Source organism: Rhea americana, unplaced genomic scaffold (assembly GCF_003343005.1).
Source record: "Rhea americana isolate MKP2758 unplaced genomic scaffold, rheAme1 scaffold_338, whole genome shotgun sequence".
NCBI lineage: Eukaryota > Metazoa > Chordata > Aves > Rheiformes > Rheidae > Rhea > Rhea americana.
The window spans coordinates 681453-697864 of NW_028186466.1; the positions used below are offsets into that span (position 1 = coordinate 681453).

A 16412-nucleotide genomic window follows, 5' to 3' on the forward strand; every position below is an offset into this window, starting at 1 on the left:
AAATTGAAGAGAAATTCTAAGAATAACCCTCACCTCTGGATCCGTATTTGCATTATACATCAGCTGTGCTAAGTAGTAGTCATCCCTCCATGAAGGATGACATATGTATTTCCAGATTTGGTCCTATCAAGAGCCTGAAAAGAAAAGAAGAAACTGGGATGCTCAAGAAGTCACTCGGGGTGGGGGGGAGGGGGAGAGAGAAAAAAATAGAATGAAGGACACTGGGATGAAAAAAAAYAATTCCAGAGACATCATTCATCCATTTGTCCATCTATCCTAGGCATTTCTAAAGTGCTATAGCATCATTGCAGTATTTAAGCACCAATAGCACAATATGAAATTGCAGAACTCCCTCAACCGGTAGGAGGATTTGCGCATGAGCTGGGGACGAAGGGCCTAGAATGCAGTGAGCTAGGGATACTCTGCTGAAATGACAGTAGCTTATTACCTTTTGATTTTTCCCCAGTAGTCTCCGTCTACAGTCCTGAGGGAGGAGACAGCAAGTAGAGAAGCCAGTAAGCTAGCTGCTGCGGTTCTTGACCTTTTGTACATGCCCATACCACCATCTTCTGAATTTGGCTTATGACTTTCTGCTGCCCACAAGGTGATTATAACTCCTGGAAGAAGAGGAACATACCCTATAACTTCTGCAACAGCAAAGAAAGAGTGGTACCCAGATCCTCAAGCTAGATGGTCATGAACAAGAAAGGGAAGACCATCTGGGGAAAGTGAATGATTTCAGCCAAGTGACACTGAACAGGGAAAACTAACACTGGCTGTGGAAAGGACATCCAGAGATGGTGCTTACACTGATGGTGCTTACATCTGATCCTACCAACTAAGTCTACTGCACAGGCAATGGGCTGAAAACCCTAGGGCCACCTTGATTTGGTACACAGATTTAAATAAGTTCACAAAGATCTTAGAAATAAATGCACATCATTAGTTTTAATTTATAGAGCACTGTTAAGTATACACAGCACTTCACAAAGCATGTAGAAAGAAAAGAGATGCTCTGAAGACTATTGTGAAGGAGTGTTCAAGGACAGTTGGCCTCTCAAACCAGAATGTTGATGTGAGGATTTCCCTTTTGAGCTCGCCCTCATATGCAGACCCAAATGTGATTTCCTTTATCTGCTACAGTGGACTTCCCAAAGAAAAAATGCATTCACAAGATGACTTTCCCAGGCCAGCAGGCCATCTCAGCCAAGCAGACATTTATAGTGCTGTAGATTTCCTTTAGGAAACAAACCAGAATGGGACAGGCCCACACAAATTGATCAGTTCTATATCTGGACCTCTGAATTCAGTTGAAAATGAACCTATCAACTGAAAACTGTAGTATTCCTTTTTAAAGTCTGCTTGTAAATAAAAATCTTGAAGCTTCTGGAACCAACTAGATGACCATTAGTCACATTTCCAAAATACTTTCCAGAATAAAGTTAGAAACCAAGAAAACGCTGTTTGAAGCCATCTATCAGGGGTGGGGGGCAGGTAGAGGGAAAAGAGGGGAGGGGAGAAATCTAAAAATAAAAATGTGCATTTCCAAATGAAGGCTTTGGTTCCTGTGCAAACAAAGCCCACTTCATTTCAGAAAGCTCTTTCTACTTCCCTGAGCGGCCGCACAAAAAGGTGCCTTGTTCCTTTAGGAGCTGTAAACATGCTCCCCCCCAAGATTTTTTTTTTTTTTAATATGAAAATAACATTTTTATCAGCAGTTGAGTGTAAAGAAGCAGCTTGCAGAAAGGAAGCCAGTCCCTTGGAGAGCAGTAAGTTCTGCCGAACTAGCTGCAGAACAAGCCATTCACAAGCATCCCTGGCCAGCAGCTGCTCAAATCCCTAGATCTCCTTCGTATCTTTATTCCCTTAGTCTTTTCCCCATCCTAGCCCCAGTCCTTCCAATGGCTTCAGTATGTATTGCTCTGTTCCAAAGACATACTGAAGCCATGGGGCCAGTTGCAGGACTAGTAAATACACCACAAAACTCAAAATCTTTTCTAAGCTCCCACAATGTTGGACAAGCACACCAGTCAGGTATCATCACTAAATAATCATCAGAAACAGAGTCAAAAATATAAACAAAGTGTTGCATTGCAATTCCTTGTTAAAACCCTAATCAGTGAGGTACTTCTTTCAAATGCAGTTGATATGCACGTATGTAAAATGACATGGAGTGCCATTTAGAAGTCATTTTTTACAACTATAGGTGCCACCATTTTGTGTGTTTATACACATATGTGTACACATTTATAGGAACAATTCCAGATCCTATACATACACCAAGCAATCAGAGTAAAATTGAATGTCTGGATACGAAATTTTAAGTGTTTTGATACAAGTATATCTCTTGCGGCTTCTTATTGAGAAGTGCTACTATATACAGAATGTTTAAAGTTTTCAGAAGTACTGATATGGTATGTTGTCATACAGCTAGCCCTTTTGACCACTACCAGGGTGTGTGCCTGTGTGAATGTTCACATTTGAGTGTAAAGATACACTTCTATAAAAGCAAGTTCATATATATGTGAATACAACCATATTGATGTTATTTACACACACACAAACACTGGTCAAAACAGGACTTGGGAAATACTGGTATGGAATCAAATCAGTTTCAGTATGCTGCTGTTCTGTCCCATTTCACAACAATAGCTTATACAAGCCCCCTTGGGCCATATGTGTGAATCTGAATTCTGCAGAACCAGGAGGCCACATCAGCACAAACTTAGGGGCAAACTGCATACACCTGTCAAGTTGTGTACCACAGCCTTAGCAGCAGCAAATGTAATTCTGATTTTTTTTTTWAACCTCCAGGTTAGACAATTTTCTGTATCAGTTACCTACCAGTTCTGAGAGTTCCGGAATGAGCCTTGTCCCTATCACATAGCTCCCCCACGCCATTCCCACCATCCCAGCAGCATCTGCAGCAACCTTTTGAATGCATTCCTTCCTTGGTTCAGGTATGTCTACACTTTCCTTTTGCAAGCAGACTGAAGTGACCTTTGCCTGTGCTCCAAGTTGGCCCGCACACTGCCTGTGCRTGATACAGTCTCCAGCCTCTCAGTAAGACTTATTTAGCTTTGGCCATCCTGACCATCATAGCTGGATCACAACATTATGGCATGGTGAGCTTCCATAAACCTATACAACATTGTATAGGCCACAACATTTCAGCTAAGTGTGCTCCTTGAGGAGTCATTCAAGAACCCCATTTCCCATCCTATTTTCCTTGACATGGCCACCTAGGCATATATTACACGACCAAGACACAGGCATCTTGCCTGACATTTGATGTTTGGTCACAGAATAGCACATGCAAGCAGCTTCTYATCATATTGCACATTTTCTCCAGGCACCTGTCACAGGAAGGTGGAGGGAAATGCCTGCACATTGGTCATGTGGCAGACAGAACCCAGGCCTAGTACTTGGAAGAAAGGAGGACAGGACCTTGGGATCCAGAACTTACTCACCAGAACTACTGCCTATTTTCTGCCTATGCCTGAGGTACACTGAGAGAAGGAGATGGCTAAAAGTGGCAACACAGGCCACAGGTACTGTTCTGGCTGGCTGCTTACAACAACCCAGGGGCCTAGAGTCTGGTACCCATAGACATACCCTCATCTACACTTCTCCTCCCTTAGATACATTTTGAACAGGTCTGGATCAGGAGCTGCGTCCTAGAAGATCCACAGCCCACACCTAGTGATACTGCCTACCACACATGCACTCGCTGATGTGAGACTAAATAGGAGTTGCGACTGAAACTCTTCCCACACTGGGAACACTTGAAAGGTTTCTCCCCAGTGTGGGTGCGACGGTGACGGATGAGGGTAGAGTTGTCACTGAAGCAGGTCCCACACTCAGTACATTTGTAGGGCTTCTCCCCGGTGTGGGTGCGACGGTGTTGAACAAGGTGTGAACGCTGGCTGAAACTCTTCCCACAGTCAGCACACAAGTAAGGCTTCTCACCAGTGTGGATGCGCCGGTGAATGACCAGCTTGGAGCTCTCACTGAAGCACTTGTTGCAGTCAGCACACTTGTAGGGCTTCTCTCCCGTGTGGAGCCGCTGGTGAGCAATGAGGTTGGAGCTGTCACTGAAGCGCTTCCCACACTGGGGGCACTTATAGGGCTTCTCGCCCGTGTGGAAGTTGGCATGGCGGAGCAGGCCTGAGTTCTGATAGAAATTCCTCCCACACTTGGCGCACACATAAGGCCTCTCACCAGTATGGTTGCGCTGGTGCTGCACCAAGTGGGTACTCTGGCTGAAGCTCTTCCCACAGTCCTTGCACTGGTATGGCCGCTCACCTGTGTGGACACGCTGGTGCTGGATGAGGTGAGAGCGGCGGCTGAAGCTTTTCCCACAGTCGGCACATACATATGGCTTCTCCCCCGTGTGGATCCTCTGGTGGCGGATGAGGTCCGAGCTGCGGTTGAAGCTTTGCCCGCACTCAACACAGATGTATGGTTTCTCTCCCATGAATGCTCTCTGGTGGACCACTGTGTCCTTCCGCTTCCGGAAGCCGCAGCGAGGAGCCTTCTCTGGCCTTGTCTCTGCTGAGAGGAGGTCTGGCTGCATACAGGCGATTCCCGGATCGCAGCCTGCTGATGATACTTCCCTCACAAAGAAGTTCGAGAGGGCCCCATGGGGTCGGGCTGCTGCTGCACCACCTGGCTGGGGGTTGTCCTCCTCATGCTCACTCATGCTGCCATCACCTGTGGGGACAGGGGGTGAGTCAAGATACACACCGCCCTCCACCACCCTGCTCCCAGCCACCACTGCTCTCTGCCACCCCACTCCCAGCCACTGTGTACCATCAGTGCGTGTCCCCCTCTCTCCAGCTGCCAAGAGACACCCTTAGCCAGGACAGCACTGCAGTTCCACCATGACACAGCCCTGGTAACTCCTCGCCGGCACCAGGGCGGGTAGGGGAGAGACCCACAGGGAGACTGAGCAGGGGGGTCTGGCAGCCCCAGGGCAGCCCTCTGCAGTCCCAGTATGCTCACCTGGTCTGATGATGGCTTCTGTCCATCTGCCACGGGCCAAGCTACAGGCGGGCAGTGCCGGCCGCAGGCTGAGGCAGCGCCTAGCTAGCGGAGGCCGCCACAGCCAYCAGCTGCATCCCCACAGCACCGGCGAGCACTTCCTGCCCCCCGCTCTGCCGCGGAGTCTGTCGGCTCTATGGTTGTAACCCTTGAGGCCCCGGCCGGCAGCGACCGCGCCCAGCGTAGCAGGCCTGCACCCGCGCCCCGGCGTTTGTCCCATGCTGGGCCTTTCGCTGCCCAGCCAGGATCCCCATCCCCCATCCTTCGCTGCCTGGCCTCCCTCCTCACCGCTGCTCTGGAGCCTACTGCCCCCCAGGGCACTGTCTTGCACCCCCACCACTTTCCCTAGTCCCGCATGGGGAGCTTAGGGAGACTGAAATTGGGCTGCAGTGGGTTTCCCTTCAGATGGCATTAGAAATGATGCAGCAGAGGCAGTGAGATTTCTGCCCTGTCTGAGGCTTTTTAATCATTATATTTAATCCTTTCCAAATCCCACCCCCCTCCCCGGCTGTGCTAAGGGGGTGGGGGCCAGGTGGGCTGCTGAGCAAAGGCAGGGGGAGCACATGATGTGTGGGACACGCTGTGCGCCCCCCAGTGTGCCTCTGGGTGCTCACCTTGCACCCTGGCACATACCGCCACCCCGGCATGGCTCATGCTCATTTAGATACAGCCCAATTAGCTGCAAATGCAGTATCTGTCCTCATCCAGGCATCATGATGCAGTCAGAAACAAAGATCCAAAATGTCATGGCTTTTGTTATTACCGCCACATTCCCCATACCCTAGGCCTTTTATGCAGCTTTCTTACTGCTGTATACAGGTATCCATCATTTTGCCCCATGGCAACCTGAAAAGTACTGGGGGAGAGGAGAGGACAAGGAGCTGCAGGCAGCTGGGCTGGTCAGCCCCACATGGAGATCTGAATGCAGAGGCTGATGTGGTACATGATCGTTATCTTTCCCCAACTCACCCTGTAGCCTCAGCTTCGCTTTCATAAATGAGGACTGATGGTTGCTTGGAATAATGGCAAAGGTTGTAGTTTGCAGTTTTGCTGCCTAATAATCAGAGAATATGGGAAATGAGAAAAAATTCCAAAATAACAAAAGCTAAGAAAGAAACCCAGATTTAAATGAGACTTACAGGCAGTTAAGTCACATGATTTGGAAGTACAGAGCCAACCAAAAGACACGTTTGTTTTGGGCTCTGGATGTAAATGTTTGCAGAATGTGAACCTGCTTGCACATGCTTAACATCTAAATGAATATTCATGAAAAAAAAGATGAGTGTTTACGAATTTGAGGAGGAGTTAAACGCTAGCATTTTCCACTGTTATTCAAAACTGAAGGCACAGGAACTGGTCTTGCAAAGAAGCAAAAGATCTGACCTTGTRCTTCTGTTCCCTTAAACAAACCTACCACAGTTTTCCTTCTTACCTGATACAGAGGAAAAATAGTTGTGTTATCCCCTCCTTTCTTGGCAAACTGTTTCCGGTTCTGTTCCCAGCCCCTTTAAAACAGCTCTGCCTAATTGCTATGCTGCCCTTATACCCAAATGTTGCTTCATTGAGGTAAGTGCCATTGACCAGGAGAATTAGTCATTAGAAGAGAAAAATTAAGATGTGATGTGTAGATAAATAAGAAAACATATTCACAAGTGGAATGGAAAATAAGAGGAAGGATCAGTGAAGTACATAACTGCAGAATGCCCAGTATAGTCAGTGGGAGGAGGAGAAAGCCTTTGCTAGATTCTTAGAGGCTGTGAGGGAGAGCAGTTTAAAATTTTGGAAAATAATTTTTAAGGAGCAAGTGGTAAATGGGAGCTATTGTTTTGTGCCTGTTCCCCACAAATTGGAGATTAGATACTTGGGATGTCAATAATCACAGACAGGGAAGATGAAACCTGTGATCAAATTGTCAGCAGGGCAGCTGTGGAGGTACCACACAGAGGAAGATTACATGCATTTTTACATGCTGATGTAACATCAGTATTACAAAGAATGGAGGCACAGAGGAGGTGGGTATCAAAAAGGAAGATGACCTATTCAGAATTGTTTTTGTTGCCCAAAAGAAGTAATTCCATGTGTGTGGAGTGGCATGGTTGAAGGATATGGAAATAAAACCAGTAGTTCACTAGGTAAAGTAAAGCTGGGAAGATGGCCAGGGAATCATTGTTAAAAGCTTTGAAATATAATACTCTAAAAATGATGATCATCGGAATAACAACAATAAAAGGCTGGAGAATGACAGCAGGGTGGTTTGATGTGAATAATTTATAGTAGTTTAATTCATACCAAAATAATTTGTAATAGGGATTTTAATCATGGTTTAAGTCACCAAGTGAGTAAATTTGAATTAAGTAGGCAATGTTAATCCTATTTTCTAAGCATGCTTTTTTTTCCCCCCTTCCTAAAGGAAAAGTTGATTCTCATTGTTTGGCAACAATTATGAAATTTTTAACTAAGAGTAATCTTTACACAAAATCTAATATCCCTTCTTTGTTGATGAGGAAAATATAGTACATATAGGCACAAGCAGTTATATAAGTTAACATGTATTTATTCAGATACCTACATTCTGAATTTTGTTATTTTATAAAATGTTGTATTACACTTCCTAATTATCAAATTATTCCTTTGTCTATTTTAGACTTGTCAAGATGTTTGTGGAACTGGAATTATTTAAAACACACACACACACACAAAAAGAATTTTCTATTTGCCTTATTAGTGAAATAAGCTAAATATATTTTAAAAATATGTTGAAAATTGAGGAATTGATTGAACAAAGCCTAAGAAACTGAGCTGATAATTGTCCTAGATCTCACACCTAACGTTTATGCAGATTAGGAGAGGAAACTAAGATTTGTGGCCTTACTATTGTCTCAATTTATGGTTGATTTTCTTTAAGACTGGCAACAGATACGCTGTGCTCCAATATATTTGTACTGTAATTTAAACCAAATTATATTTATTGGTTCCTGTCAGCTTGGACTTTAAAATGGATTGACATCTTTTCATATTTAATTTAAATAGGTTCAATTTTTTAAAAAGAAAAATGTGTCATAACCTAACTTTTAAAAAGTGATTTACTTTAAAATACTTCCAGTTAAAAAAACAGAACCCTAGTTAACTCCTTTTATTAAACAACGTGGCTGGCTGCTCTTGCATTCATACTGTTTCTTTCCAGATTCTTCCTTCCAGCAACTTTCCTGCTCCTTCAAAATTCTACACAGATTACTGTATCTTTTCTTTTAATTATTTATATTGTGTCATTTTACAAGTCTTGGTGATTTGCTACAGTTCTTAGTGTACAGTCCATCATGGAAATGGGACCACTAGTTATATTCTGCTGGCTTTCTATGCCTCACAGACTTTGAAGAGTATTGGTCTTCAAACCTGACTCCTGTTTCTTGTTTTTACTGCTGTCAACAGCAAATTTCCTTCTGCCATCACAGTTCTCATGATTCCATCCGACCATGCCCTGTTGGCTCTCTGTTGTCTCATATACCTTGTCTCCTGCAGATCTTTTAAGTGAGATGAGGTAATGGCTGAGGCTCTTTCAGTATCCTTTTTACTCTGAGATTTGCCATATCTGTACAAATATATTAGCTAGTTGCTGCTACTCTTCTGCAATTATTTTCAATTTTGTCCTAGATTTACAGACACCTCTCACCCTGTGTTGCTCAGCTGATGCTACTGTTTGTTTACATATACATGTTGCTCATCTGTGCATAGTGTTTTCAGATGTTTTGCTTTGAAAGGCACCCTAGGCGAGAAACCTCTATCCACTTTGAAGTATTAGAGCTTAAATCTGCTGGGATTAGTCATTTTTGCTCTTTAAATAGAACCATGTGCTGGACATGTAATTTGCATCTCACATATAGGAGCAGGAACACTTACTCCTTATCAAAAGGTGGAATGAAAAAGAGATAATATTATATAATAACATTATAGCCTGTATTATCCCATGCTATTTGAAGTGTGGAAATAGAAATGGAGTGTTTCTCCAACATGGAAATACTCTCACCAGCTAAAGTCCTGATGACTGAGAATCTTTCACGTGGGTTCAGTTTATACATACAGAGTTTAGTCAATACCTTTACGGGCAGATCACAGAATCACAGAACGGGTGAGGTTGGAAGGAACCTCTCTTGTACTGAGGAGCCCAGAACTGAATGCAGTACTCCAGGTGAGGCCTCACAAGGGCTGAGTAGAGGAGGAGGATCACCTCCCTCGACCTGCTGGCAACACTCTTTGGACAACAATTTGACTATGAGCCAGCAATGTGCCCTTGTGGCCAGGAAGGCGAATGGTATCCTGGGGTGCATTAGGAAGATTCCTAATCCCTGCCAACAGGTCGAGGGAGGTGATCCTGCCCCTMTACTCAGCCCTGGTGAGGCCACATCTTGAGTACTGCATCCAGTTCTGGGCTCCCCAGTACAAGAGAGATATGGAACTACTGGAGAGATTCCAGCGTAGGGCTACGAAGATGGTCAGAGGGCTGGAGCATCTGCTCTATGAGGAACGGCTGTGAGAGCTGGGCCGGTTTAACCTGGAGAAGTGAAGAGTGAGGAGGGATCTTATCAATGTGGATAAGTACTTGAAGGGGGGTGTCAAGGGAATGGGGCCAAACTCTTTTCAGTTGTCCCATGTGACAGGACAAGAGGCAATGGGCAGAAATTGAACCACAGGAAGTTCCGCCTGAATATGAGGAGGAATTTCTTCACCGTGAGAGTGACAGAGCAGTGGAACAGGTTGCCCAAAGAAGTTGTGAAGTCTCGTTCTCTGGAGATATTCAAAACCCACCTGGACGCGATCCTGCCTAACATGCTGTAGGTGACCTTGTTTGAGCAGGCAGTTTGGACTAGATGATCTCCAGAGGTCCCTTCCAGCCTTACCCATTCTGTGATTCTGTATTGTACGCCAGGATACCATTGGCCATTGCTGGCTCATGGTCAACTTGGTGTCCACCAACACTCCCAGGTTTTTCTCTGTAGAGCTACTTTCCAGATGTATCTGGTAGTCCTGTCTAAGAGCTATGGTAATAATTGTCAGATGTATAGATGTCTTATATAACTCAGGATATAGACATGTAACAGAGTTAATTTTTGAACTCACAGACAATAAACCCTTGTAGGTAAACTTCCTTTGGTCAAAGCTGTTCTGTATGCTCCACATCACTATGCTCCTGGAATACAGACCTGGACCTTTTATGCACGTGGAAAGTGGGAAAACTTTGATTTCTGTCATACTGCACAGCATGCCTGTGCTAGGAAGCTGGTAATCTCTCTCTGGTACTCTTATATCCATTTTTCTCTACTACATTGCTAGAACATTTCCCAGTCTTACAAGAGTTACATTCACACCATCCCGTGGAGGTAAGGAAATGTGTTTTTTGCATATCTCTGTCTGAGGAACAGAGGCTAAGATTCAGCTGCATCAAGTCAACAAATGACAGGCACTTAATTTTCAGTGGCTCTGGCACTAAGCAGCTTATACAAGGTATCACTGGCAGAGCAGGAAAGTGGATCTGGCACGCCAGAACCTGTAGGAAGCATCCCATGCTTCCTGTAGGAAGCATTTATCTCCTCTGTGGTTATGAATAGTGTTATTAGGGCAACAATTTGTGCCTTTTCTATATGCAAGACTGGTAGCACATATCAATAGTGTTATAATCCTGCAGAGTGGGTCCCACAACACTGACCCTGACATTTGCCCACTAATAGGGGCTGCTGGATGCCTCAGCTGATTTCTTATCTATACTATGATATATGAGTGGATCCTGATGTAGCTATCCTGACAGTGCTTGCAAGACTGGGTATTGTGTCCGTCTGCATTCAGCTGAAACATTGTTTTGTAGATTGACCAGAAGGTGGCAGATTTGGAAGATATTAAATCAGTCTTTTCAACTTGTTTTATGGTAGAACTGAAATATTTTCCATGTGGGTTAAAAATGCCCTCTTCTGAAATAATTACTCCTTCATACATTTGAAGCAACTTCTTTCTATATGAATTGGTAATTGAATTCTCTGCTTTTCAGTAAAATTAGTCCTTAACACAAGTGTTATTTCTTGTTAACATTTCTTGTTAAATTTCTGCTAAATCAAATTTGAATGACTAGATTCATTGAGGAACAGTTTTCTGTTAGTTTGTTTACTTATTTAATTTAATGAATTATTATTAATTTACAGAATGTGTGCCAAATTAACTCCTATATCTCTTGTAGCACACGCAAGATTGGCTGTCCCAAACTTTCTGGTGGGTAAGCATTGCTCCTGCAAGGAAGTATTTGTTCATTGGTGCTGGGAACTCTTTCTGATTCTTTTAAACGAGAAACTCCCAGCTGGCCACAAAATCTCTAGCCTTCACTCCTTGTTTCTTGAAGGCAGAACTTCCATTATTCCGTCTTTTCACCTACTTACTGTCTCCTAGATGTGTCTTCTTCCCCTGCTAATGTTTATTCAAGCCTGCAAGGTTCTGATATCTTTTATTTACGAATATGTCCATTGATTCGGTGAGGTACCAGCAGGGTACCCCACAGGGTACTCTGTGTCACAGGGTATTTTGGGGGGGGGGGGCAGAAAGGATGGCTAGGGTAGTTTGACTCCCTGCTTAATACAAGCCAAGGGATTTCTTTGTATTAGTTCTTTCTTCAAATCCAATAGCTAATCTATTATTGCAGTACTAATTGTCTGAGTAACAAATACTGGGTGAATACATCTTTTGTTTTATGCAGTGTTTCTCTGTTCATACCTCTGTGGATTGTGTAGGCCTTTTCACCACAGACAGGATCACCAAAGGTGCTTATAATTTGTTAATATTCATCATGACTTCTAAAGTCTTTTTCTGAAGTTGTGCTTCCCATGGTAGAATCTCCTATCCATGGTTTGCAATCACCAAGAACCAGATCATTTGCATTTGAGAAATTCACTTCATTATTCTWCCATGTAAAACAAGGAAATCCTCAAAATCAGGGAGCCTGCCAAATGTATGTATGTATGATATACTACCAACACCAAAATGCATGGAGTAAATGGCGTGAATCATGCTTTAATTGTAATCTTAAACTCCTTTGATGCTTTTCCAATTACTCATACATTACAAATTTTCAAATGTTTTTAAGTAGCTACTCAAATAGCTGTACTGTTTATAGGCATACTTGGTGTAATTTCTTGGTTTCCTTGGGAATGTGATGGGAATGTGTGGGAAGATTTTGGATACCTGAAATTTAAGCTATATTCAGTTAGAATATGGCAAAAATATACAATAAATTATGCTAAATTTCATGGCATATGAGAGTAGTTTTCTATTTGAGAACTAGTGTTAATGCTACTCTAGACTGCAGCTTGTTAGTAGCAGAAAGCATCATTTTTTTTGTATTTGTATAGTACCAAAAGCACAGTCATGTCTTGGTCCTATACAGAGTCACTGAGAAGCTATTATAGTAGAAATATCTTGCAATAGTAGATCCCCACCTGATGTTTCATTTATACATTACAGCTAAAATTAGACTGAACTACTGAATTTTTAAGTGAAAAACAAATTATTCTGGCCTAACCTGACCTTCATTTTAGGAAAGAAATGACTGAAATCAAACTGATATATTTGTTACTGTCAGGTGACTTGACAGAGGTGCCAGTGAGTCACTGGGCATCTGCTCCTTCCAAATAGCTCTGCACTACCGATGAGATGGAAAAGCAGCCATTCTGGCTTTTCATCAGAGAAGATAGTATGAGTTGTAACTTAGTTTTGTCTCTGCTTTATAATTTAGGTTCCAGAAACAAAGGATAAATACATAGCAATTGTTCTAATTGTTGAAACAGAACCCATTACATCCCAGAATCCTGCACATTCCAGGAAGGGAGTCTGTTGTGATTGCACCTGGTTGCATATTAGGGCTCTTAACATGACTCCTGAAATGGGACCTTTGCCCACAGAGGCTGCACTTGGCGCAGCTGGGCAGTATTTCTTTTTAATCATAGTGAGGTTTTTTTTATTTCAGCTAAGTTTAAAATTTGTGTATTTAATTTAAAATGAACTTTTCTGTTATCTCCTCATTGGCCATCACTTCTTTGAGATCACTCTTGGATCGATTCTCCAAATTGTGAATGATGATTTGTCCTTCATAATGTCTGCTTTATTTCTCTGTGAAGAGGTGTTCTGTAATGTTGAAAAAGGTTGGACTAGGGCTGTCTAGAATTTGGCCATAAACTGTAAACTTTCGCTTATTGCTAAAATCTCAGGCCATAAGGGGCCCCAGAACCGGTTCAAGACAGTCACAACTGCCAGCAGAAGCTAGAAAACGACCTGCTTGGAGACAATGAAAGGAGTCAATGAAGAAAGAGAAGACCTCAAATCCTAGTATTATGATTGTTTCCAGACTATCACGTGAGGTGGGGAATTTAGACTGTAAGGGTGTAAATGCCTTGGAACTGGATTGTTGGGGGTCCCCCTCCAGAGGCACCCAGCTCGAGCTGTAATTACTGCACCTGTGCCATTAAACTTCATTTTATTTAATTTGGCTTCAAACTTGTGGAATCAGTGGCAGCCTAGGATCAGACCCTGTTATGGTGGCCAAAGGCCCTTCAGAAAGAAAAACAGAGGAATATTAAGAGAAGAAAAGGCTTCTAGTTAGGAGGAAGCAAGGGAGGAAGGAAGGAAGGACCTTCAGTCTTCCTCTGAAGACCTTGAGAGTAAGGTGAACTGGCTTCTGGGAGAATTCCTTAAATCTTTCACTTAAAATGAGAGGAATAAGTACTATGGTTGAAGAGAGTATTATTTAACCCTTGTGGTTTTGCAAGCAAATATTATATTTTAAGTTTTTACTTAATTTTTGAAGTTGTGGGATTATGTCTGACTCTCAAATATAATTAAACAAAAGAGTTTTTAACAAGAGAGTTTATTTTTTACTAAAAACCATTTTAACAAAACTGAAATACTTTTGGGGAATATATCAAATTTGACAAACTTTAAGGGTCCTTTGAAAAGGAATAGCCATGGAAACCAAAAACAATATTCTTTTATAAAGTGCATGTGCAGAATATTTTCTTTCTACAGATGAATGGAAAGACAGCCCACCTTGCTCACTAGGCTTTTGATTTTTTTGATGGTATATAAATGAGGTTCAGTGAAATCATTGACTGCCACTGTAGGAAAAGCAATACTCCACTCCTCAGTAGGGCTTAGAATTTGACATGAAAGGGCAGCTGGGACATAGAGTCCCATATCTTTGGAAAAAAGGGAGCAGCAATTTCCAGCTATTCTCCTTGTTCTTTTGGATTTGTACAGTTTATGGGTGCTGCTGTGAAGATACCAAATCAGCTCACAGAGGTGTTCCTGGAGATGAAATAGTGGAGTCGAAATACAGGCTGTTATTTAAACTGTGATAAAGACCAGCTCTCTAGACTTGATCTTGCTCTGTGGAAAAGCTTGTGAATGAAGCTCTATCAAAAACCCAGGAAAGAGTCTCTTTTCTTGCCCTTTTCCACTCTTAGTCTGCAGCATGACCTTTGCAGCATGTGCAAGTCTGAAAAACATCATCCATCCAGGAATATTTAATGGAACTGTGTGCTGTTAGAGAGGCGTGACTAATGCACTGAGCTTGTGGAAAGGATGTGAAGTGTAACACACACCAAAGGGTGATGCCTCCCAGCATAGCCATTACTTCACCCATTGCTTGAGTCTGATGGCAAGGGAGTAGGAGGGAAGGGGAGAGGTAGAAGGGAAGGAACATGGCCATGAAAATTAGCAGGCAATTAATTCATGAAGCTCCACAAGCAGTACAAAAGAGTAATTGCTACACCTCTTTCTGAGCTCAAGTTTTGAGAACCATCTCTTTGTGAAAGTAGCTGCAATGTGTTCTCTGCCTCTGAATACGAGACGAGTCTTCCTCTTTGTCTTCCTTTCTTACCTTGTAAAGCTACACCAACACGATGCATATGCGCTGATCATGAAAAGTTAACATTTCTGCTTGCACAATACTGACAAGCCTCAAACARGAATCAGAATGTCATTTATGCTCTGTGCTGTTTGTGTAATGCATAAAATAAGCTTTATGCTGTACATGTAGTGAGTAAATAATCCTGCTCTCAGAGAGATTGCATAATAGGGATCAGAAGAGACATGGCAGGTGAATGAAATAAGTAAGCCTCATCAGAAAGAGTGCAATGTAATGAGAACATCAAGTTATCAGACAGCATCCAAGACAGACTCTGGAAAAACTGAGTAAGTGCCTCCATTGTATTTTTAGGAGACAATAACAAAGAGTAAATTCAAGGGAAAGTTAAAGAGGCAAGAATCACTATACTGCTATCAGCACCACTAGAAAGGAGGTAGGGAGCTCTGCCACTCCTTGCAAGGAGCCAGGGGGCCTTCCCCATGCTCTCCCAGCCAGCAGGGGAAGCAGCAAGGGCTAGCCCTGGCCCTTTCCTGGAGGCTCAAAGCCTCACGGTGTCACAACAGGCAGAGCTGTCTGCAAGCTGAGAAAGACTCTGCAGGAACAGATAAGTGAGTGGTTTTCCTGCTCTGGCTGTGCTGGAAACACTGCATGTCCTAGCTGGTTGCAAAGGACCTTGTGGCAGAGGCTGAGGAGCTGCATGCACAACTGGAACCCAGCATGCACCTGCAGGATCAAGCCAACCCCTCACAAGCCAGTTTCCCACAAGCTCCCCAAGCCACTGGCCTTGGGGCTAATGTGGGAGGTATGGAGCTGTCACTCCCCCAGTACAAATTACTGCCTGCCCTTGCCTCAGCACTGTCCCTGAAAAGATCYTGTAGTGGGCTGGGGAAGAGCAGCTGCCCCAGCCTTGCATGTGCTAGAGCTGAGAGTGAAGTTCCATTGAAAATATGGGCTGGGGTGGGAACAGATAGGTTGCTGCTGGAGGGTTATTATATTCACTCTCTTTCTTCAAAGCAGGTTACAGTATAAGTTGAGATACTTTTCAGAGGCTTTTAGGCAGGAATGGACTGGTCATAGAAGGAAGGGGGGAAACTAGCAGAGGGGGATGCAGTATGCATTTGGAAGGAGTACAAGGTGTTGAGTCTGGGAGGGAAGCAGGCTGCTATGCTGGGAGGTAGGAGCCTTTGCTGCTTAGCAAAGGCTTATCTGTATTAAAAAAAAGACCATGGTTAGGTACTGCTGCCTTTTACTGTTTCTGGTATCTTGACTGAACTCACCAGAATCTAAGTCACTAAACTTAAGATCTTTCTACCAAATTCTCATCCTCATTTAAATGTGTAAATTTGACCTTGTTAATACAGCCTGTTGGTACTGGCAGAATGCATTGCACCCATGCCTTCCTCTCCCAACTCCTACTCTGCTCCCAGCTCTGCAGGAAAAGGTTGCACGTGCCAGCTCTCCTCTCCCTTTCTAG

General features: G+C 43.4%; 1 protein-coding gene across 1 annotated transcript; it reads right to left on the reverse strand.

The window, feature by feature from the left end:
* Positions 1–930: 930 nt before the first annotated feature.
* On the reverse strand, positions 931–5118 carry LOC146592304 (uncharacterized). The gene is made up of 2 exons (XM_085311286.1): positions 5005–5118; positions 931–4713 (listed from the first exon to the last, which is right to left on the reverse strand). Exon 2 carries the CDS (start codon positions 4700–4702, stop codon positions 3713–3715), a length of 990 nt encoding a protein of 329 aa, XP_085167412.1. The 5' UTR covers positions 4703–4713; positions 5005–5118; the 3' UTR covers positions 931–3712.
* Between the last annotated feature and the right edge of the window lie 11294 nt (positions 5119–16412).

Coding starts and splice junctions, on each gene's coding strand:
- LOC146592304 (XM_085311286.1), bottom strand. CDS start 4,702: ATGAGTGAGCATGAGGAGGACAACCCCCAGCCAGGTGGTGCAGCAGCA.